The sequence below is a fragment of the Lepidochelys kempii genome, chromosome 11 (assembly GCF_965140285.1).
Source record: "Lepidochelys kempii isolate rLepKem1 chromosome 11, rLepKem1.hap1, whole genome shotgun sequence".
NCBI lineage: Eukaryota > Metazoa > Chordata > Testudines > Cheloniidae > Lepidochelys > Lepidochelys kempii.
The window spans coordinates 21,426,429-21,451,817 of record NC_136390.1 but is presented as its reverse complement, the minus strand read 5'-3'; the positions used below and the strand labels follow the sequence as shown (position 1 = coordinate 21,451,817).

General features: G+C 39.7%; 1 protein-coding gene across 8 annotated transcripts in view; it reads left to right on the top strand.

The window, feature by feature from the left end:
• The window catches only part of LRP1B (LDL receptor related protein 1B), a 1,329,376-nt gene that overhangs the window by 1,007,005 nt on the left and 296,982 nt on the right, over positions 1-25,389 (top strand). For all 8 annotated transcript variants that reach the window (XM_078847919.1, XM_078847920.1, XM_078847917.1 and 5 more), the window contains 6 exons: positions 5,635-5,763; positions 9,301-9,420; positions 15,278-15,391; positions 15,648-15,797; positions 20,909-21,031; positions 23,293-23,412. In XM_078847919.1, the coding sequence (XP_078704045.1) occupies positions 5,635-5,763; positions 9,301-9,420; positions 15,278-15,391; positions 15,648-15,797; positions 20,909-21,031; positions 23,293-23,412 (756 nt within the window). The remainder of the gene's footprint in view (positions 1-5,634; positions 5,764-9,300; positions 9,421-15,277; positions 15,392-15,647; positions 15,798-20,908; positions 21,032-23,292; positions 23,413-25,389) is intronic.

Sequence of the window (25,389 nt, the reverse complement as noted above, 5' to 3'; positions counted from 1 at the left end):
TTGATCTGTTTAACAGGAGGTATTTTATCTGGATCAACTATGTTGTCTTTTTGTTAACAGCCTGTTATTAAAATAAGGCAATATATGCATACAGTAAACATTCCCGTAACCCAATGTAGCCATACAGTAGCTATGTCAATAACCAGTCACACACAGTATTAATAAATTATTGCAGATCAGCCCTACATCCTCCGAATCCTTTCCCCCCACACCCAGCACATGCACATGGTACACTGTGGTTTAAAGCTGGTCCTTTTATATTTTATTATGAAAAGGTCCTTAAAATAACATAAATCCTTTTTGCTTGTATTTAATTATGTAGTAGGATGGAAATTAAAACTTTTCTTTCATAACAGGGTAGATACAGTTGATCTAAAGTCAAGTAATGCACCGTTAATGTGCATTAGATTTGGAGGCCTTTCTGCAAAATCACTTCTAACTGGCTATATAATTGAGATATAATGAGTTGTATAGATGATTTGTAGTGGTAACAAAGATGTTAATTAAACCTGTAGCACTTACTGAGCAGCAGATTTTAGTCTAGCTGTGAAATCAATGCCAGTAGTGATCAATTGAGATTGTAATTGCAGTATTTCCTGAAAATGTTAATTAAGACATCAGTAACTATGTAAAGAAGCACGTGTCTTGTGTAGCCCTAAAAGTATTGGTAATGACCTACGGTTCAGAACTGAGAGAGAGAGAGAGAGAGAATGGGTCATACAGCTGGTTTGCAATAAATTCCCCAATATAATTAAGTCTGGAGCATGGCATGGCATTTATATGTCCCAAAAGCATTATAATCCTTAATTGGCACAGCTTCAATGTATGCCTTGTGCCTCCTCATGCAAGGTCCTCATGTTATGTGAAAAATAAGCAATCTTAACTTTAGGCTTACAAAAATACTGTAGTGTCATTATATGAGTCACTATGTTTCAATCTAGAAAACTGTTAACTGCTGGTCACCCCATATGAGAAAATATATTGCAGAATTAGAGGGGGTTCAGAGAACGGTGATGAGAATGATCACTGGAAAATCTTTCATATGAAGACAGACTGAAAATATTGGGATTGTTTACCTTAGAAAGGAGACAGATAAGAGGGGACATATGTATGTATATAAGTATATAAAGAAGGGAGATCAGGAGCTTCTATTCCTTCTCACATACCCACCCACCCACACACAAAACACAAGAACAAAGGGACAGTCATTTACATTGAAATGTAGGTAATTCAAAACTGATAAAAGGAAATACTTTTTCACTTGGTGCATAATTAGTCTGTGGAACTTATTTCACAAGATACTGAAGTCAAGAATTTGGTAAGATTCAAAGAAAAATTGGATGTTTATATGGATAACAAGAATATCCAGACTTATAGACTATGCAAATAAAAATTTTTGGAATGGATAAAATCCTGATGCTTCAGGATTTAACCCAATCACTAGCTATTAGGGATTAGGATGAGATTTTAAAGTGGAAAGATTATACAGCATCTGCTTACTGTGTGTTTCCTGTACCTTCCACTGAAGCATCTGGTGTTGAACACTGTCAGAAACAGGATACTAGATTAGAATGCTAGAACTGGAAGGGACCTCAAGAGGTCATCTAATCCAGTCCCCTGGTAGGACTAAATATCTAGACCATTCCTGACAGGTGTTTGTCTAACCTGCTCTTAAAAATCTCCAAATCTCCAATTCCCAGGCAATTCATTCCAGTGTTTAACCACCCTGATAGGAAGTTTTTCCTAATGTCCAACCTAAACCTCCCTTGCTGCAAATTAAGCCTATTGCTTCTTGTCCTATCCTAAGAGGTTAAGAAAAACATTTTTTCTTCCTCCTCCTTGTAACAATCTTTTACATACAGTACTTGGAAACTGTTCTCATGTCCCTTCTCAGTTTTCTCTTTTCCAGACTAAACAAACCCAGTTTTTTTTAATCTTCCTTCATAGGTCATGTTTTCTAGACCTTTAATCATTTTTGTTGCTCTTCTCTGGACTTTCCAATTTGTCCGCAATTTTCCTGAAATGTGGTGCCCAGAACTGAACACAATACTACAGTGGAGGCCTAATCAGAGTGGAGTAGAGTGGAAAAATTACTTTGTGTCTTGCTTACAATACTCCTGCTAATACATCCCAAAATGAAGTTTGCTTTTTTTGCAACAGTGTTACACTGTTGACTCATACTTAGCTTGTGGTCAATTATTACCCCCAGATCTCTTTCCACAATACTTCTTACTAAGCAGTCATTTCCCAATTTGTATGTGTGCAACTGATTGTTCCTTCCTAAATGGAGTACTTTGCATTTGTCCCTATTGAATTTCATCCTATTTACTTCAGACCATTTCTCTAGTTTCTCCAGATCATTTTGAATTTTAATCCCCCTAAAACACTTGCAACCCCCTCCCCGCTTGGTATTGTCCACAAACTTTATAAGTGTACTCTGTATGCCATTATCTAAATCATTGATGAAGATATTGAACAGAACCAGGTGGACCCTGAGTCTGATTCAGCATGGTAATTCCCAGGATCCTAAATAATAAATAATAATAATAATAATTAATAATATTTCTACATAATAAGAAATGGGGGAAGAAAGGCATATGAAATGTTTTAAGATGCACATAACTAATCTTTGGAGGACTCATGAGTTTCTCAACTTCAATGTCCGATAGACCTGTAAGGTTTTTTTGTTGTTATTTCTGACCGAAACTGCCATCCTGAATAGTCCAGATTTTATCCTGATCCAGAATCCATGTTTTCAGTGCATCACTTCTTACTTCATAATTATCTTCACATTGGAGCTAAATAGAAATATTCTTTCAAATCAGACTGGTTCATCTTCTAGAGTACAGAGTTCTGTTCCTTCTAGAATGAAACAATGGGACTGATATGAAAACAACCAGAACTATAGCAGTAGGAAAACATGAATTAGGGTAATATCTTCATATTGTTATCACCACTTCACCGAACTCCTTCCCCTCCTCAAAATAAGCTTTTTGTACTTTACCTCCCAGGATTTAAAAAAATCATTCAGCAACAATTCAGTCATTTAGACCAATACCTATAAAATAAGTGTGCTCTAATGAAGTTCAAAAGCAATTAAATTATTGTTTTAAATGCTGCAATACTATCCTAACTGCTGTTGCTAATTAATCTAATGATAAGTCAATATATGTGAGAGAAAGCAGAAATCAAGAGGTTACACATACATACACGTTTTCCTTTGAAATGATAACTACATTATTGCCTCTGGTAAACAGATTAAAAACATGCTCACACTTCACATTTCTGTGGTTGATTTGTGGCAGATACAGATGTACTCCGTATGGTGTAAACAACTGATTTTCTGCGATAATTTTGCAGGCCATCACTTCACTTCAGCTGCAGAAGTAGAACATTATCTGCCTGACCACTGCAGAGTATGTTTGTTTACAGACGGAACATTTGCGTAGAGCCATAAAATATTATTGGGGATTTTAGTTGCAGCGTCTGGTGGATAGTGATAAAGGTGTTTTTCCTTTAGTTTTTGGCTGTGCTCAATTGAAGAGATCTTGAGTTATTAATAATACCCAGGAGGCACAACGCATTTCAACACTTCCATTAAGAGATTAAAATATGCATCATGGGATATTTCATGACGGGCTGGTGAGGGAAAGGAGAGAGGAAAACTGAGCCAAACCCAGAGTTATAAAAATAATTAGAAGCCTCAGCAAAATCAGTGCCTCTAATTTGCCTAGATGCATAACCATACGTTAGGAAAACTATCACAGTCTTTGGTTAGTTTCACCTCATCTGGAACTAATTAAAATTATTTGTTTTTATTTGGTTAGCACCAGCACTGTCCTCATTACTGTACCATACCCTAAAAGAAAGACAACCTCTGTCTGTGATGGGGCCACTCACCTCACATGAGTGCCCCTGCCAGGTGTCTCTGCACCTGCACTCTCTCAGCTTTGCTCTGCTTGCTGTGACCCCTGTTGATAGTTAAAATAGTTATCAACCAGGGCACCTTCCTTGCTCCTTTGGCTCCAGCAAACAACTGCTCTGTCCAGGTATTGCAACTCCTGTACCTGTCCTTGCTGCCCAGGGTCCAGCCAGTGACTAATCTGCTCTGTCCAGCAGCTCCTTTTATATGATCCTGCTGGGTTCTGATTGGCTGTTTCCCCACAGCCCCTCTAGGCAGCCTGGAGGACCCACCACTCCTGCTCTTTCCTAGGGTTGGGTGTGGTAGGACTGCTTGATTTCCAGCAGGGGGCCTCGAAGGGCCAGATTCACCCCATTACAATGTCCAATGAGCTTACAATCTAAAAGATAGACACAATGGGTATGTCTACATTTAATTTTGTAGGTTAGGTTTTAACATATGTTAATTAATATAGTGGTGAATACAAGGGCTGGCATGACACAAACATTTGTTGTTAGTTGTGTTTTTAAAATGAAGCATGCAACCTAGGATTAAAAATGGCTAACAACAAAGTGTCTGTCCTGGGACAAGTGTTTGTGTAGTGTCTACACTAGAATTTACAATTGTGTTAGTTAGCACTGGTTTAACTGTTATTAAAAATTCCAGTGTATACATAACTAAAGAAGACATGATGCACTGGAAAATCCATAGTTGGAGTTATTGTAATGAGTGCATGTTTTGTCCGATGTTCCTTTTCCTCCTCCATTCCCTCTCAGCAGAGTCAGGTGGATCTGTCTACTGAATAAATATGGTTTTTGGCCCCTCTTGGAGCAGCCAGTCCACAAAAGTTCCAGTCTTCTGCCTCACAAGACAGACATGGAGGCTCCATCTGCTCAAAAGATTGCAGAGGTTTTCATTTCTTATGAGAGAAGAGAAAGAAAAAAGCCTTCACTGTGGTATTGGGAACTTTCAGTCAGAAACTAGTTGTTGCTAACATTCTTGGCAATGATGCCCTTCATACTGTTGGTTATTAGCCCCAGTAAGTTCCCATTATTCAGGTCAGGCATATGATTTAATTCTGTTATGACTCTGGTACCAGGACTTTGATGAGGTTGGGTTTGTCTTCCTCTTACTCAGCTCCTCTGCACACATAGCTTAGTGGCAAATATCCACAGTCTACAACCTGCTCAGCCCACAAAAGAGAATAAGGGTGGTGGGTGAATAGCATTCAGGACTTTGGGGCAGAGTGTTCTTTGGAAATGGGTGAAATGGTTCTCTTTTATCCAACTTTTACTCTTAGTCCCCTTATTTTAGGCCTCTACTACCACACGAGTCAGGACTTCATTTGGATATACAATATGGCCCTTCTTTTGTCTTCTTACTTCTCAGCAGACTCAATTTAGCAAACACTGGTTACCATGTATGATTGTGTGACATTATTGGCTTTCTGGGCTATGCCATTGAATTTGTGTGCCTTGTCTCTTTAGTCCATCCCCAATTTCATCAAATCCACAGAAACTGCAGATCAGTTGAGCAGCTGTGGGATGTTTAGGTAGCAAGTCCAGTCTGAAAGTTTAATTATTCTAGTTGTACACCTTTCTATTCACAGTTTCCAAAAACACAGACAAAGTCATTTGGTTTTGGACTGTATATTGCTTAATTTCCTTGTGCAATGCAAACTATTAAAAATGCTTTTTAACACTTGTATTTTGTGTGTGTGTTTGTGTGTTTAGCTAAAAACTCCACATGCAACATTTACTCTGAGTTTGAATGTGGAAATGGTGAATGCATTGACTACCAACTGACCTGTGATGGCATTGCTCATTGTAAGGACAAATCGGATGAAAAACTATTTTATTGTGGTAAGTGTTCTCAAACATTGTCACTTCAGTTTCTTAATTTGGTTTCATCATTATTCATATTAAATTCAATGTCTTTCAAATTGTTTTTATATTCATTGGCTTACATTAAGTACATTGAATCCCAACATATGTTATATCATCCATTTCTGGTCTTAAAACAAAAACAAAAAGAAATCCACCTAGCTACTTACCTAAACCTGAAAATCTTCTCCTACTTATTCTCAGCCTTAATCTGGCAATGTAGATTTATCTTTCACTTTTAAATACAATTGCATTAAAATTGTCAGTGATTGAAAATAGGAAAACACTAGTATGGAAGTATTATAAAGTAGAAAGATAAGTGTAGAGTATAACAAAAATCTCCCCACTACAGTTCTTTGTAACAGCTGATAACTCAGTTATCTTCTGTTAAGCAGATCTACATCCTGGATGGGTAAAGGGGTTATCATTCCTTCTCCATCCACACGTTAGGAAAGTATTGTTATTCTTCCACCACATTTCTAATCTGTTGCTTCCTGTCTGTCCCAACAGCCAAATTGCTCATCCACACCATTGCAATATCCAGCTTTATCTACCACAATCTGTTCCTTCTACATATCTGATAGTCACTTTGCCAACTCCGGTCTGTCCAGAATGTTGTTAGGAAAATACTCTTTCCCACTCATGTCACAGTCCTTGCTGAGCCACTGCATCAGCCCATTATTCTGTACATTAAGTTAAAACTCCTTGACATTCAAAGCTGAACATCATGAAGCCTCTGCCTACGTACTGGTCTCATTATGTGTCACTCCTCACCCTCTTCACTCCATCAGTAATGCCATCCTTAATATCCCTTTAGATTCATCTTGCAAACTTCTTCATGCCTTCATCTATACTGCCCCTTAAATTTGTTACACCCTCCCTAAACCATTTATCAAGTCACCTGTCTTGCCTCAAGCTCACTTCACCATCTTGCTTACAAGGAATGAGGTTGAAGAAAGGTAACAATAAAATAAAAGATAAAAAATAACAGGCATCAAGGTTTAGTTATCTTGTGATACTATATTTTCCCTCTCGTTCTTCTTCCCTTTCTCCATCTATGATCTTTACTTGTGTTCTGTCAAACTTTGATTGTGGGCTACTCAGAAAATAAGGACTGTGTTTTTAAGTTCTTGTTGACAGGTCCCTAGCATATTTTACATGATCAAAATAATTAATATAATTATAGCACCACGTTGATATGGAGGTAATTCTAAAAGAATTGTTTTTAGTGGAAGATTGTTGGAAAAAACATAGCAAACAAGAAAGTGAGCGGACAGAATACAAAAAAAATGTTGGTGATAGTTAAGGGGAAAACAGTTAAGACAAGATAACTTTTCTATCTAGCAGCACAGAGCTGTACCACTCCACAAGCAGACCAGGAAATGAATTGTCTCTCTGAAAATCATAATTCCTCCCCTGTTTCCCCTCTTGCTCACTTCTATTGAAATTGTTCCACTTTGTGTAAAATACTTGAATAGTCATTGAGCCTGAAGAGTGAGTGAAAATGACTATAGTCTGGTGATTCAGGCTCTCACCTGGGAGGTGGGAGACCCAAGCTCACATCCCTTCTCCAATTACTTTAATTATTTAGACTTGGTGGAAAAACTTCAATAGGAGATTGAGGGAAAGAGATTGAGGAAAATCCAACCCAGAATATCCCATAGCCCAATGGCTAGGGCATTCATGGAGACCCAAGTTCAAATCCCTTCTCCAGATCAGGCAGAAGGGGGAATTGGACCTAGGTCTCCTACATACCAGGTAAGTGCCCTAACCACTGAATTAAAATTTCTAAGGTCACCATCATGACTTCCTCCTCCATATTGTAAATTGCGCCAGAAAAAAATAGTAGTAACTATTTCGCAAATTCATGAACAGATTTGGTTGATCTGAAACTGCATTTTTTGCAGCAAAAAATCTACTCACCTGAAAAATTTCACAAGCTCTACTATTCACATGTGTAAAATTAAACATGGTACAGTATATCTACTCTGAAAAGAAAAATCCACAGTGCCAAGTCTCAAAGCCTGGGTCAATTGACTTGGGCTCGGACTGTGAGGCTAAAAATAGCAGTGTAGACATTCCTGCTCAGGCTGAGCCTGGGTTCTGAAACCCAGCAAGGGGGGAGGGTCTCATATTCCAGGCTCCGGCCCAATGGGAAGTCTACACTGCAATTTTTAGCCCCGCAACCCAAACCCAAGTCAGTTGACCAGAGCTCTGAGTCTTGATGCCATAGCTTTTTCTTTGCAATCCATACAGATTTACTCCATGCATGAACATACTTGGTCGGTTTAGCTACCCTCTCAATTCTAGCATTTGATAGTGTGACAAAGCTGTCCTTGTCTCCATGGTTTCCCGCATTTCCTGGCAGATTTTGCTCACTTCAGAGGCTCACTGTGACCCTCCACATAACCCTTCTCTCTCTAGAGACAAGGGTCACAGTCTACTGAGCCATTTTCATCATAAGCCAGCAAGGGAGGTGAGGAGAAGCTATCCACCCTTGCACAGTCTCTGTTGTCTCCCAGTCTCAGTGATTAATCTGGGGGGGGAGGGAAGGGGGAAGCCCAGGCCCACCCTCTACTCCAGGCTCCAGCCCAGGGACCCTAATTGTATCAGCTATGGTAGCTGACCTTTTAGAAACATGACATGCACCATTCCCTGGGCTACTTCCCCACAGCAGCCCCCACTTCCTCAAGCTCCGCTTCACCCTTACCTCAGGGCCTCCTTCCTTGTGCCTGATATGGTGTGTACTGCTCAGTCTCTCCAACAGTGCAACTTCCTCCCACAGCTCCTGACATCCACACCCACCTGACTAACTGGGAGGCTTTTAACTAGTTTCAGCCAGTCCTGATTGGCTTCAGGGGTCCCAATTAACCTATCGTTCTCACTGCCTTCTGGAAAGTTCTTAATTGGCGCCAGGTATCTTAATTGACCTGGAGCAGCTGCCATTTAACTTATTGTGGTACCAGGGATTTGTTTACCTGGAGTTAATATATCTATCTCCCACTACTTTTCTATAGCCATCTGGCCTTGCCCCGTTACAATAGTAATATGTTTTCTATTACTTTAATTTACCTTCATTATGTTTGACAAGATGTGTATAGGACATTGGCTTCTGAACAAATTCAGCATCTTTTCAGTTTCTAGGTGAGCAGCAGTGTTTGTGTATTCCACATAAACATAGTTATATTTATAACAGAACGATGTTTTAAACAAATTAATAAAAAAAATAAACTCTTACCATCACAAGATGTTGAACATTGAAAGTTAAGGTTTTCTTTACAATTCTTTTTTTCTGTAGGTAGAGGTATTAGAATAATTGACTGGTTTATGTGTTTGTCCATCAACTTCTTTCAGTTGGACAGTAAATTATTAGTTTCACATATTTTTTTATAACTTACCGTGAACATTTCTGAAGGAAATGTCTCTGGGATGTTTGCTTGTTTGTTTAAATTAAGTGCTTATTTATTATTTGTGTAAAATTTCTATATACAATGTCTATTACATTTACTTTACCAGAAAACAGAAGCTGTCGGAGAGGTTTTAGGCCTTGTTACAATCGCCGTTGTATTTCAAACAACAAAATGTGTGATGGCACAAATGACTGTGGTGACAACTCTGATGAACTGGACTGTAAAGGTAAATGCCAGCTGCTTCTATCTATGTCTAGAATGTATGTGTAATTTTGGTTGGAATTATACTTTTTATTTGCTTTTATTTGTGTGGTTTGGCTCTAAACCAAATGTGTGTGCATGCACTAGATTGAGAGAGAGAGATCAGAAGAAATATTACAATGCTTGCTGACGCCTGTGAAATATTCCTGGGTAAGTGTAGGTGAAGATACATTCCTTCCTTCTCTCCCCCACCTGCTCACAAGAGACCCAGATGGTTTTCCACAGTGTTGGCTCCTGTATAAATTATATTAGATGAAAAGAAGTAATGTGAAAAGAGAGAAACCCAGCCAAAAAAATTGACATATGGCAGAGTCCTAGGTTTAACCAAGGTTGTATCCTAGAGTGTCTAGGTTTGTATGTACAATTGTGTTTACTTGAACTAATTGGGAATCACTTAACTTTCATTACATCATGACCAAAACCTCTGATCTGGTCATAGTCTAAGTGACTATTATTAGGGTTCGATAGATAGTGTCTAAAAGCCCCACATACTTGTGAGATGGGGCTTTGTGGCAGTGGGAACCTCCAGGAAAAGTTGTGGCTGTGATTTTCTGTGCAGCAATGTGTGTTGTGGCATCTTTGTTATACTGGGCGTGGTATGTGGTATGTCTTGTTCTCTATTCTGGATCTGGGCAGCTTTGTGGATGAAGAGAAAACATAATGTTGCTGGTTGCACTAGCCATGTTCAGTGTCAGTTCTCCCCAGCCATATTGCAGTTTGGCTCTGTCCAAAGCTTATTGGAAAAAATATTTTTAAAATACATATGCTATAAATATTTTAATGTCCTTTTACAAATGTTAGTGAATATAAAGTAGTTGATAACCAACACAAATCCTGAGTTATGTTTCAAAAGAGGTATAATTATGACAAAATCTCAAGCCAGAACCATCAGAGCAAAATCTTTTAGATATTAGTTTTGCATTAATTTGCATATTTTTGTAATCACTTACATGAATGCCAAGTCAGAAAGAAGGAAGGAAGGGATGGTGTATGTACAGGGCAGGGGAGAAAGGCACAGAGAAGGGGGAAGGGAGTGCTAAAGTGTGGTGCCTCAGAAAAGGATGGGGGAAACAATGAAGTGAAGAGAGAGAAATTATTAATTGTAGGAGAGAGAGGCCAGAACTCAGTTCATTCTGTGGAAGGAGGTAAGGGGTTCAGAGGTTTGATGAACTGGGGGGCAGTGCTTCTCACCTTCAGCAATGGAGGAAGGGCCCTCATACTTTTCCGTGTATCTCCCCTCCATCCTCCTGTGGCTGCCATACTGACTTCTTGCTTCTCCTCTTTCCCTGCTTTCTAACTCCCTGTAACAGGATAGCACCCATCTCTTGCGAGTGCCCCCCTCTGGTCGGGTGTGTTTGCAATCTTTCAATTCTAGTGACCCCTGTGGGTGGTTTCTCAGGTAGTTTTTCAGTGACTCAGCCCTGCAGCTGAGTCTCACATACTATATGTGCATCAGAACACACCCCTTCTGGGGTATACAGTCTTTAACTCGTCCCTGCCCAGGTATGGGGCTGTACCAGCAGGGCTTGCTCCCTGAGACACTGTCTTCTTGCAGCCCTCACTCAGTCCCAGCAGCTAGTCAGGAGCTCCTTTACTCCCCGGTTCCTGCTCACAGCTATGTTGGACTCAGTCCTAGCAGTCAGCCAGAAGCTCCTTCTTTGGTCCCTGCCAGCAGACTGTTCTGGGCTGAGTCCCAGCAGCAAACCAGGAACTCCTTAGCTCCCCCAGTCCCTGCCCACACTGAGTTGTCCATGGTCCTGCTGCTCTTTCAGCCAGCCAGAAACACAGACCTCTCTCCTCCAGCTCCTACTGGACCCTGAATGACTGCTCCCTGCAGCCTCTCTCATTGGCTGCTTCCCCACAATCACTCTGGGCTGCTTCCACAATCTTGGAAGATTCTCTTCTTGTCATTTCCTGGGACAGTGTGTGGCAAGACCATGAGGCCTCCAGCAGGGTGCCTCTGAGCCTACTTCACCGTGTCGCCCCCCGCTCCCATCGCCAGTGTTTCACTCTGTGCCCTGCACCCTGCCTGTAGGCTAAGGGAAGTTACAGCTATGGTAGGGGTCTCTTCTAACCCTCCCTCCCAGGCTTGGGTCAAGGGAAGGAGCAGCTGTAATGAGGTGTGTTGAGCACCTCCCACCCCATGCCCGGACTTGCAGGAGCAGAGGGTGGAGAAGGTAGGAGAGCTAACACACTTTTCTACTGGAAGGAGGTAGGGAAGAGGGAATAGAAAAAAAAAACCAGTAGCTCATGGTGGACGCTGCTTTATCCTTGCCCTTCTCCTATGAATAATGTGCTGGTTTGGAGGGGAGAATGCAAGGGCAGATTGATATAGTTTTCACTTGATGGAGGAGAGAGCAGAACTGGACCTAGGCTGCAGGGATCTGTCTCTGCAGGACTACCCCTCCATCTTGTGAAAATGGTATGGGCCCAGCAGCTCCTCTCCTCACTCCTACCCTGCTTTAACTCTCCTGTCTGCTCCTGAAAGGGAGAGCTGTATCTGTCCGAGGCAACAGCTGTGATTAGCTGCTCTGGCTCAGAGAATGGGAAGAGGAAGCCAATCACATAGGGATTTCTACTTGGGCCAAGAGGTTTCCCCTCATAGCCCTAGAAAGTCTTAAATCTCATAGTCTGTGGAAAAAGCCATAGGGTTGGTGGGTCTGAGACCAAGAAACACAATATTCCAAACAAAGCAAAATCAGTGTTTCATATCTTCCCCTAGATTTGTCCCGTTAACCCTTTTCTCACTACCATTGTCTGGATTGCTGTTAGTGGATGGCGTATAGGAGGGTAGAAGGAAATAACCCATCTATCAAAGGGCTTCCATCCATCCATGATCTTTGAAGGAGATCTCTGAAGGAGAAACAGATGCAGATATTGGACTAACTTCTGTGCACATTGAACTTCATGTCTCTGAGGCGTGGCCTACACACAAAGTTGCATTGGTTTAACTCAAGTTGTGATTTTAAGCTGATATATATATAGATATAGATAGGCCATTCCCCCCCACCCCCTAAAAAAGCTTCTTGTTGTAGCAGGCACCACTTAATCAAGTTCAAATAAAAAAAAAGTTTCTGTTTATATAGGTGAGACATGCAGGGTTTAGTGTTGCTTTCATTGGTAACAACTGAGTAGGATTGTGGAACCCATAGGCTGAAGAAGTGGTGTTTTTTGTTTGTTTTTAATAGATTATTTTCTGTGGGCCTCTCGTACTCTCTCTGAAGTTGTGGCAGTGGGAATAATGCTGACACCCTGACAGAGCTGGTCTCTCGTGTCAGGGGAGTGAGCATCTCGTATGGTCTTCCCAAATTCTCTCCAACTCAATGCAGAAATGCACTGTTCTACTGCAGAAGAGCTCTTGGTGTACATGCAGGATTTATCTCTTAGTGAGCAGTCTTTTAAAACATTTTAGTAAACCTACAGCAAGCTGAAATAAAATAATTAAAGACATTTCCAAAGGTAACAAATAAATATGCTGTTCCTTTTTTCATTTCTTTTTTTTCCTATCAAGATTCATTCACAAATAAATCAACTGTTTCTTCAAATAATAAATACTGGTTTCTAGGCTTGCACTTCATCCCAAGCTTAATGGATGAATGGCAGCAAGATAGTGAATATTTCCAAATGAATCTAAGAGGTTTATTCACCAGAGATTAAATCTAATGCACACACTGCTTCCTGTGGTTCTTGACAAGACTCCTTATTAATGTTGAATGAACCTCTAGAGTTTCACAATTCTGGTTTGATGCAAAGTTCAGATGTGTATCTGAAGTGTATTGAAATTGCTAAGCTTTTAAAGAGCTACCTATCCCAGACTTTCTGCTTCTCTCCCCACTACCACTGTTATGGGGAGACTTCTCTGTCCCATCCAGTGGTAGCAGCAACACTCTTTATAAAAGGATTGATACTTTAGGAGGATGAAGGCTTTGTACCCTGTCTCTAGAAACACATGCAGATACTGGACTACTGTGCACATTGAACTTCATGTGCACAGTGAACTTCATGACTCTGACGCATGGTCTACACACAAAGTTGCATTGGTTTAACTCAAGTTGTGATTTTAAGATGATATAAACTGAGTTTATAATGTCCACAGACAGTTGCACTGATTTAATTGCTCTGGTTTATAAACCAGTTTAAGTTAAACTAGTGCAACTATTTTGTGTAAATGAGCCATAAAGCCTCCCAGGTAAATACTTCCCATGCTGTATAGCACAGCTATGAAGCCCCAGTTCTGAAAAATTTGGTGTTTTCTGGGATTCTTAGTCCTGTCTTGTGTCAGTACTGAGGAAGTCCCCAGCTACACAGAAGACCACCAGCAACAATTATGGGGAGCAGGAGGAGAAAGTAAAGAGTTAACCATCCTTCCTTGAAATTCAGACACAAGTTGGTTGTTGAAGGTTCAGGAAGTTATTATTTGAATTATCCAAACTACGTTGTCCACCCTATTGATAAATACACTTCAAATAAAAAGTAGTAACTGATCTGTCATGGATATGTTTATATCCTTTTACTTTTAAAAATAGTTTTAGGCGTTGTTGAAAAGATTTTTGTGGTTTCCTGGACCACACAGATTTTAGTTGCCAGGGAGAAAGGATCAGGATATTTAAAAGGAAAGCTTGTCTTGCCACAATCAATCAGATTTAAACTCCCCTCTGTAGCCTCAGCAAGGAGAAGGTGAAGTGAACAGGCAAATAACATCTTACTGTCATTACTCAACACTTGTCTGAGTCCTAGATGTGCTGGAAACAGATGTTACTCGTACTTTGGAGTTATGTGTTATAATGAATTTTTGTAGAAATTAACGTATGGTTCCTAACCTTTTGTTGTTGAAATCTACCTACCCTGGTGGGTTGTAGGTGGAGTGCCCACCTCCTCCTGCACTCTTACACTATAGGAATATGTGCACTGTAATAAAACACCCATGCCTGGTCTGTTTCAGCTGGCTTGGGCTTATGGGGTCTGGGCTGTGGGGCTATACAGTTGCCATGTAGACGTTCGGGCTTGGGTCTGAGGGTTCCAGAGCACAGGCTCCAGCCTAAGCCCAAACATCTGCACTGCAATTTTATAGTCCCAAAAGCCGAACCCCACAAGCCCCAGTCAGCTGACACAGGCCAGCCATGGGTGTTTTCTTGAAGTGTCGTTATTCCTTCTTAGACGTACTTGAAATGTTGGTACAGTGCCTCTCTTTCTTTTCTCCCCTGCCCCATCTGTGACTTGGACAGGTCACTTACCTGATGGGTTTATCCTTCTGAAACATGGAAATAATAATAGTTGTATTTACATACCTCACTAAAATATTGTAATAAGTAAATGTTTATGAAGTGCTCAAGATCTTCACATGAAAGGTGCTTATAAGAAATGCAAAGTATTATGATTTTTATATTAAGTATTGTGACTATTTTAGAGTTTATGCAGCTTTAGCTTATCTTTGTAATTAATTATAATATTAAAATGTCAAAAGCTATAGTACTGAAGAAACTGTCATGTTGAAGGCCATCTCCTAGTGGAGCATTTGTAATCACAATGTGCATTTTGAATGAAAATCTTACTTTGGTACATTAAATGCACAAAACAGCTTGATGCACCTGTTCTTTCTTTTCCAGCAAATGTTATGAACTCTTAACTCTTGTGATAATTTATGTGTAAGAAATAAAACAAATCTCTTTCTAAGGCCTTTTCACATAAAGGTATTACTTGTGATACATGCTTTAACCTTTCTTTAAATGCATGGTTACTTTAAAAGAGTGGTTTATTTATAAACTTTCAAAGCAATGCAAACTGTATGTAACTGTTTCTTTTTGTTACTATATACTTTGTAGATTCAACATGTGCTTCAACAGAATTTCTCTGTGCAGAAGGGATTTGCATTGCAAAATCAGCACAATGCAACCAGCTCATTGATTGTGCAGATGCTTCAGATGAAAAGAATTGCAGTAAGAAATTCAGTTTTCTGTCACATTTGTCTCTGTCTCTCTTTAAAGTGCTAAAATGTTATCCACATTTGATCTGCAATTAACTCTTATTTGTGTTAACTGTTATCTTGGATACTAATATGTTCAGGAAAGCTGAATAGCCCCTAAAAAATATAGTCTGGGAACCCATGTTGCAAAGCGTATCAAGACATTGATCGATTGATCGATCTATAAATATATAGATTTGATGGTGTAGTATTTTATTTTCTCTTTCCAGATAACACAGACTGCACTTATTTCTATAAGCTTGGAGTAAAATCTACAGGGTTTATTAGTTGTAATTCTACTTCACTTTGTATACTACCAGAATGGATATGTGATGGATCTAACGACTGTGGAGATTATACAGATGAATTAAAATGCCCAGGTAATTGTGAAAAGAAAAATAATAATAATCTATATCTGTACTAGAGATATAGAGAAACTATGAAAAATATGTATCCATTCAGTACTATGTGTTTAATGTACAAGTAAAGATATTCAGAAGAAGTTGCCTCCTTCACCCATGTTATCTGTGTTAAGGGGGTATGCAAATTATCACTAATTAATGCTGAGGTTCCTCTGAAGAAAACCGCATTGTCTTTGGCTGTATTTTTCCCCATTGTATGTCTGTCATTAATTATTTTTATTTAATTGGAACTTTAATCATCAAAATGTCTAAAGTGTCAAGATTCAGCAAAATTGCCCAAAGCCTATGAGTAACTTTTAATAGTCAATTGTATGTGTTGCTTGATTTTTTTTCCCTCTGCTTTCATGGGTGTTTGATTGAAGTACTTAGTACAAAGCTTTGAGGAGAGTTGTTCCACTTTAAGAGTTATCTGTTTATTGTTTTGGTGATTATATTAATCTTGTTCTCCTTTGATTGCTTTTCTGTATACATATTCTACTTTTGGAGCACGTCAGAGACCGGAGACTTTTGGCTAGCATTGTCTGTTGGGGCCATGCACATACCTTGAGTATACTCATGCCCTTCATCTAGGGCATAAAAGGGTGGAGCAGGCCACTTGCCACTGTCTCACTGCCTGTGGCTTTGACATGGAGCTGTTCTCTGTCCCTTAGAACGTACAGCTAGCTGTCTCTTTTCATTCCTTGTAGATATTATCCTAATCCCCAGTTGTAGTTAGTTTGCTGCTTGGCACCAAACTTGTAGTGTTTTCAGGGTAGGTTTCCTTTTTACCAGGAGAATCCTTATTATTTTCTTCCAGGTACTACATCTCAGTCCCCTGGTTATGAATATTGTCACTAATGTCAAGATACTATGGCCGTTAATGACAGGCATAAGGAATGTTTATTTTGTATGGGGGAGTTGCACATCCCCGGTAAATGTAAGTTATGTAAGTCCTTTACACAAAGGACTTGAAAATCCAGGCAGGCTTGCCTCCAAATATTTTTAATGGATGGGTTGATGAGACTGGCTTTAGACCATGGGTCCTTTGACCCACCTGTATATGACCTGTTGGTATCTAAAAGTACTCCAGGCAGAATGGGGTCTATATCATCTCAGGCTCTGTCAGCTTCGTCTTCAGCCCTGAAGTTGAGGCAGACTGAAAATGATGTTATGCAAAGAAGGTACATGGCGCGGAGAGGCAGATCCCCAGCTAAGGTCTCCTCTAAGAAAAGAAGAGCTTTCCCACACCAGTCTACCTCAAGAGAGTCCTTGTGGCCCCGTAAGGCTACTGCTGAGGCTTGATTCCATCTTGGTATTGAATCTGCAACAATGAAGCAGCACACAAAAGTCCCAACGTGTAATGCATCATCTCAAGTCCCCTCCACATCATGAAATTTGGTACTGTCAACTTCCTGAATTACTTCCTCAGTACCATTAGGCTCCAATCTTGTGCTCTGGTATCACCAGTACTGATGACTCTGGTATTGTCAATGCCATCATTCTCCACCTACACTCTGCTGTTTGCTGTGCTGCACAATACTGTGCTGATAGCATAAAAAGCAACAGGGAATCTCCAAGTGTACAAGAATCAGAATCTCCAATACTTTCCACTAGTTTGATTTCTGTAGTTCTGGCTCCATCTTTACCCATGGTACTGAGCATTTTTATGTCCACACCGATTCATGGGCCTTCAATGCCAGTTTCTTCAGCTGCAACAACAGACTTACAGTGCTGCTCTTGAGTAACAATCTACTCAGGCGTCTCCTCAGTCTGAGGACCTAGACAAAGAGATCCCATCTCACTCTGCTGACTTCTTGGCCCCCACGAGAAATACTCATCAGCACCAGATGAGGCTGTGATCACTCCTAGTAGGCCACAGCCTTTAAAGAGTTTCAAGACCATCTTAAGAGGGTATCAGACTCTTTGCAACTTGCCCTTGAGGAGATTCAGGAATCTATTCAAAAACTGATTGACGCCTTTCAGTCTTCTTCTGCAGATAAAATAACCTTCCAATCAACAATGCTGTTATGGACCCTGGTCGAGTTCTTTGGCAGACTCTGGTCACAGCAGCTCCTGTGCTCGTGGCAGGGGGCGATTATTATTTTACTCATATCTGGTGCCATTTCCTTTGTGGTGACAGCTGTTATTAAAAAGTCAAGACAACCAAATAAGAGTACACCAAAGTAATATGAGCCTAAAAGATGGGATTTATCTGGCAGAAAATCGTACTTGTCAGCTAGTTTGCAATATGGAATTGTGACTTATCAAGCTCTGCTGGCCAAATAGCATTTTTTAAATTATAAGAAGTTCTCGACATTCATAGACAAACTCCCTCCTGTGTTGAGGGAAGAATCTTCCTCTCTGGTGACCAAGGGCCAAATGCTGGCCAGGACCAGCCTACAAGCTGCCCAAGATGTGGCAAACACTGCACCATGATGAATGGTTATGGCAGTGGTGATGAGAAGATCCTTATGGGTTCAGGGTTCTATCTTCCCATTGAAGATTCAATTCATGGTGGAGGACTTGACCTTTAAAGGGCTGGGCTTTTTTAGCTCAAAACAGATGATGCCCTTCATACACTGAAGATTTCTTAAGCCACACTTCATACCCTACGGCCCTTAAAAGGAAACATATCAGATAACCAGTTCATACACTGCATAGACCTTTTTCTCCTACATGCTCTTGCCACCAGAGACTATCCTAACCTTTCAGAAAGAGGCAAAACTTTCATAAGAAAACACCATCTTCATCAACTTCCCATACATCACAGTTCGCTCCTAGGTCAAAACACTAATTTTGGCAGGACAGATAAGAGATGTAAACCCACTCCCAAGAGTCTAGAAGCAACATCCCTTCTTTTTGGAAATTGATTAATGTTTTTTTTTTTTCACATATGTATGGAACTCCGTACCTAAGACCAGTGAGTGCTAACATGATTTTGATGAGATAGTCTATCCAATTGTATACTGAGCCTACTCCCAGCCTCTTCTGCTTTGTTCCTCTTCAGGGAGCCATCTCATGGGGAATTATTACACCAAGAAGTCCTCTTATTTATATCTCTCAGAGCAATAGAAACAGTTCCACCTCAATACCAAGGGAAGGTGTTCTTTTCTAAATACGTTCTTATTTCAGAAAAGAAGGGATGATGGGGCCCCATCTTGGATTTATGAAAACTTAACAGAGTATTTAAAAAAAATCCAGAATGTCCAAATGTGGATGAACTTTAGATAAGTATTCAACATTTTAAATGTTTATATGAAGTTACTGTCTGAACCATTCTTTTTTAATTGGTAGTGGTAGTAATGATGGGCAAACCTCATGTGTAAGAGGGAAATGCTAATGTGAGAATTTCTTCTGAACTCATGATAATTGCCTCATTTTCCTCATGATCCTAGTACTACCATTTCTTACTACTAATTAGGAAGTCATTTGGGTTACCTTCATTTTAAAAGTGCTGTACAAAGTCAAATTCTATTTGTGACTCAGATGCTACAGTGATTAGTGGAATATAAATATCTAGATAGATCATTCTGAAAGAAGCTTTTGTTTTGCTGATATTTTGTTTGTCTCCCTCTATCTCTTTGATACAGTTGGAAAAGTTAACATGGCTTTCTTCATGGTCTAGCTGACATTTTTTCTCTCTCCTTTTTAATTAATGTTGTGCTGAGATCACTAGGCTTTGTGTTTGTGTGTTTGGTTGGTTTTTTGTTTTGTTTTTATGGTTAAATAGTTCATGTTCCTTCTTAACAAACATTAGACCCAATCCCACAAAAATTTACTGCGAAGCGTAATGTTTATTAATGGAACTATTCACAGAAGTAAACACTGTGGCCCAACACTTTAACTCGTGCTTAATCCATCCCTGTTCACAAGTGCAATAAATGTTAAACACAAGCTTAATAATGAGTTCCATGTTATAAATCTACCACTTTAAGTATGTGCTCAAGTGCTATTCTGAATAGGGATGCTTTACTGAATTGGGTCCTTCATTTGGTAGTAAATATTTTAAGGATTGGACTCACTGGGTGAAATTGTGGACCCATTGAAGACTGTATCAGAAATCCCAATGACTTCAGTAGGGTCAGGATTTCACCATTTTTTATCAATACAGAAGATACCAACAAAGATAATCCTGGCATGTGAAAACAGGAGTTTCTAAAGGAGGAAGTAGAAAACCAAGGTAGCATTGAACCTGAGTGATCTTGAACCTCTGCAGTTCATCTGAAACCGAGTGTAATCCAATTTTATTTTCAGTGGGAGAAAACTTGCTTGAGATTTTGGAATTGACTGTGTCAGTCAATATATTTGTATTTGCATCTGTGTCAGGAATTCACTCATTAAATATGCATACTTTCATCTTTCCTTCTGTAGAACATTCCACTTTACTGAAGTAAAATATGAATGTATATATCCCATCCCCACCCAAAAATAAATAAAGAAAACCAGATCGAACCAAGGTCAACAGCGACCAAGGCTCCACTGATGAGTGAATGGCAAACTTCACACTGATTTCAAAAGTAACCATCTGAAAGCTGTGTAGTGGCCTATCTGAAATGATTTGATGGTGTCAGTTCAGATTCCAGTGAATTTCACAGATAATGCTACCATAATTTGGCAATCCTATTGATCACCGCAGATAGTTGAGGATGGAACTGGAGGGCCAGATTGTATAAGTAAACATATTTCTGTTGAGCATGTCACCATTGACATCAATGGACTTATGCTGATTTACGTCAGCTCAGCATCTGGCCTCTAGATTGAACTACCCCCATATCCCTATATTCTTGTCGGTCAAGTTGAGATACATTGTTGGGGAAGTGTGGGGAAACATGCACTACTATTACTAGTTCTCTGTATAGAATAGTTCAGTTTCCTGAGCTAGCAATCTGTCTCCTTTCAGAGAACTATATTTTCACAAAAATAAATTTTAAAAATATCAAAAATTCATTGAAAAAGCGGCCACTCTTGGGGGTAATTGGAAAAAAAAGTAACCTTTTCCATTAGTTTTGAGAAATTCAGTGGAATTGTATTAGTTTCCTAATCATACCTAGTAGATACCATTTTACATTACATTCTTTATTTTATCACAGTTCGAAACAAACGCACATGTGAAGAAAATTATTTTGGATGTCCTAGTGGAAGATGTATTCTGAACACATGGCTGTGTGATGGACAAAAAGATTGTGAGGATGGAGTTGATGAATTGCATTGTGGTAAGAGCATTTTATCTTGTTCTAGCTACTAAAACCATTGATATGCATGTGCAAAAGAAGATTTATAATTCATATTTTTATATAAAAGTATTCATTCTTTATCTAACATTTTATTTCAATGATTTTTATTAATGAACTCTTTGAAATCCAGACAGAAGGGTAGAGAAAAATATAATGCATTCAATACTTTAGAATTTTCTACTGCAAATCAGTAATCTTTATTCTATAGATAGTTACTGGGAAACTTTTAGGGAATATGTCTGTTGTTAAACTTCTCAGGTCCAACCTTTGTCGAGAGAGACGATGGCAATACCCAGACTCCCCTCAGCTTGGCCTAAAGATAGTGGTAAATCCAAACACAAACTTGCTTGCTGCTGCCATGGTAATGAAAAGGGGAAATAAATAGTCGTAACTTGATAAATGGTGCAATTTTCTGCCCAAATCAAGGTAGAAGGAGAAGGCTTTTACTACTGCTATTCCTCCATTCTCAGCAGGTCTTCTGAGCTAGGGCAAACCCTCTGCCTGGCTCACTTCATGGACAGTTAATGTTTTCCTAGCCTATCTTTGTTTGTGGAATATATACCTCAAGACAGGTTGGCTATAGAACTTTGTGAAATAAGTACTTGGATTTACATACATTGAACTTAATATATTTTTTTTCCATTTTCAGAGCAAAATATTGTTTATCTTCTGTGTGCAACAACTTCCTTTTGGACTTTTTTAAAGCAAATTCCAATTGAAAATGAAAATCCTGTAGTGGAAACAAGGATAGAGAAAATTACCTATTCAGGATTTGTCTAGACACCAAAGTTGTAATGCTGCAGCGATAACAATTTACTTTACTCGGTATAATCCCCCATTCTGGACACAGTGATACTATTATAAAGGTGTTTATAGTAGTAAAGCTTATTCTGGGATGGAGAGAGGACTAAGCTATACGGTATTTAGACACCTTTATACTGATACGACTGTGTTCATTCTTGAGCCTGTGTCAGTATAACTTATTTTTAAAAAGAAAAAAAATCATACCCCAACCAAAAAAGTTATACTGGTACAAACTCTGCATGTAGACCAGGCCTAAGTAATTTCTCTCTCTAATATCCATGATTCTATAGTATTGCTTTATTGCAGACCCAGGAAAATTTGATTTATGATCATAATGAGATTTGGTCTTTTCCCCTCATGTTCTGCAATTTCACCAATCTAGTCTCATCATTACAGAACTAAATTCTAGCACAATGGCACAGTCATTTGTTTCCTAGTTGCTTTTTGCTCCAGACTGAAACCTGAAATCTGTGTACACGGTGTTCTTTTTTCTCCACTCATCGTGTGGTCAGGAGTTAAACTCTACCCCATGAAAGGCAGAAGGGTCAGACCTAGACACCATTTACCAGGCTGAGCCTGTCAGCAAGCATTTTAGGCTTTCTGTTTTTCATTACTTTAAAAAATATTAAGAAACCCATTTGCCTTTTTTTGGTTTTGGCTACCTTTTTCCAGTTTACTGCTCTTATCCATTAGAAAATAGTGTGAACAATGTTTAATATAATTCAGACAGTAATAAATGACTTTTTTCTATTATTCATCTTGAAATTATTTTTCTATCAGTTAAATCATACTACATTTATTCTTGTGGGAAGGATGGAAAAAGGAGACTTGAAGTTTTCTAAATGAAATTCTTAATATGAAACTGGATTTATTTGATATTCTACTGCAGATTGATTTTGAATTGAAGCAGAGCATTGTTATTTCCCAATGTATTCAAAAAAGTAAACAGTTAGAACAACAGAATGCAAATATAGACCAATTTTCCAGATGAGAAAAAGAACATGGAAGTCTTCTCAAGATGTAATTAAATAGTGAAATACAAAGATGATGGAAATGATTGAAGAATTGGACTACTTGTCTCTGCACTTATTACCATAATTGCAAAGTGGTTTGCCATAGCAAAAACATGTATGTGAAATGCATGAACTGTTCTCTTATTTTAAAAGTTCTTACCTTCAGCCTACTCATAAAATAATTTTAAATTATTTTAATTTAAAAGTTTTGTGTGTCCTTTTTACAAGTATTAGTGAACATAAATCAGTTGGAAACCAACACAAATCCTGAGTTCTGATTCCAAAGGGACGTAATTATAGTATAGTTTCATCTATAGTTACAGCTCTAAAAAGCAAGGAAGAGCTTTTACATTATGCTAGTGCATGCAGGAAACTCACTTTTACTGTGAACATAACAAGCATAGTGGCTGATATCTTCCCCAGATTCATCCTGTTCATGGAATCAGTTTGCTTGCTCGGCACACAAATGTATCTCTAAGCAGTGGACTTGTGATGGTGAAGATGACTGTGGAGACGGCTTAGATGAGAGTGATGCTATTTGTGGTGAGTACTATAATTTTTACTTATTTTATCACATCATATTTTTGGGACGTGCAGAGCAATTGCACGGAAATTAATGGGAGTGGAGAATGTACAGCACCTTTAGGTCATGCTCTTTAACCATAAGCTATTAATTGTCTTTATTTCTCGAGCACAGATGATTTTTCTGCCTCAGGCAGATACATTTTTGTGAGTGGAGTGTGTAGTTTGTGGGTCTGGCTTCATAAAGTAGTGTACCGGGGCAGTTACCCTGCTCCTGAGAGAAAAGGCTAGGCTGATTGGGGAAGCAGCCACAGCTGGGGCCACACCCCAATCAGGCCACTCCTGGCCCTGTTATAAGGGCTCAGGGAAGAGCTGGGTCAGTCTGTCTCTAGCTGTGGAGAGAGAAGGGCCTGGCTGTCTGGGAGAAAAGGGTACCTGGAGCGGAGCAGGGCTGCGGAAAGGCTAGAGGAGCTGTGGAGCTCCAGCCTGGCAACTCCCTAGGCTGAGGCCTTGATAAAGGCCTATGCAGGTATTGGGGAAGGGAGGTGCAGTCCAGAGATAGGCAGAGGCAGTTGGTCCAACCTCTTTGCCAATGATGAGTGGCCATGACAGACTGCAGTTTGCCCCAGTGAGTAGGGGCTAGACGACGACTGGCAGTAGCCACTGAGGCAAGGTGGATGAGAGGGTTGGGGATTCCCCTGGGAGGGGAGACCCAGAGCAGGGGTACTGCTGGGGCAGAACCCCAGGGTAAGGGGCACTGGGGTCCAGGAGAGACATGGGGGCCTGAGACAGGTGAGCCACTGGCCTGCAGAGGGCGCTCCAGGATGGAATTGAGCTAATTCCTAGGACAACCAGCAGGAGGCACCACACTGATGTAGATATGGTGAACCAGTTTGGGCAAAATAAGAACCAAACTTTTGCCTGTTCTCCAAATCTGAGCCAACCACTGTAAAGAGGCCCCCTGCTCTAAATACCTTTATATTTTGGTGATCGGTGCCTAATGCCTATCAAAAGTCTCTGTGCTGTTTCCTGCTGCTTTCTTTTATTTTCACTAGATACTGTCTTTTCCATATTTAGTCAAACCCCAGCATCCTTCTGAATCTTGGTGTCTTTCTGAAAATCCATAGCTCTTCATATCTTACCTTTTTTGGGGAATCAGATATGTCCCTTGTATTCCAGAGTGCAATTAAGTAGAGAATCCCTCATGTATGGGACTCAATTTCATCTGTTACCATCACAATTACTAGAAAGAGAGGGATCTGGTGTGATATCTGTTTAACAAGCAAGATTGCCCTCTCTCTTACTCTTCCCCGCCTCACTGCCCCCCTCCCTCATGCCGCCTGCCCCCCCCCAGGCCGCAACAGGTTTAGTGAAGGCAGTGTAAAGAGAGAAGGGGCAGGTACTTCAGACATATCTGCTATGGTACATTGTCAAAACCTAAGAGACTTCATGGCCTGAGGCTCAATAGGCTGCATGCCCACTAAATACACAACTTCAAGTAAAAAATAGGAAAAGTGAAAAAAAGGAGGACCAAACAAATCAATAAAAGCCACCACTCCTTTTTTAAGTTGTTCAGATGTTACCTCTCTTCCTTATCTATGACTTAGCATTGGTCATAGATCCCTTTATGGATGAAAGCTCTGTCACAGAATTATCTGGTATCTCTGAAGATTACTTAAAGACAAAATGCTGTGGAGTGGGAGACAAGGCCCTATTTCATCTTAGGAGCAGGAGACAAATAGTTTCCAGGTAGAACAGGGCTGTCAGAAAGCGTATGGGTTTCCCAGTTCTCTGAAACATTTGAAGTGTACCTATCTCTAACATAACGTAATTTAACTTCAGAAGTGTTTGAAATGCCAGTCTAATAAAAGCAACATGAGTTGTTTTTCCTCTTGGTTAAAATAATTAAAATGAATCATAAAATAAATTCTGTGAGTTCATTTAACTTTTGTATTAAACGTTCAAAGGCGTGAATGGAAATCTACTTTCTCTCCTTAA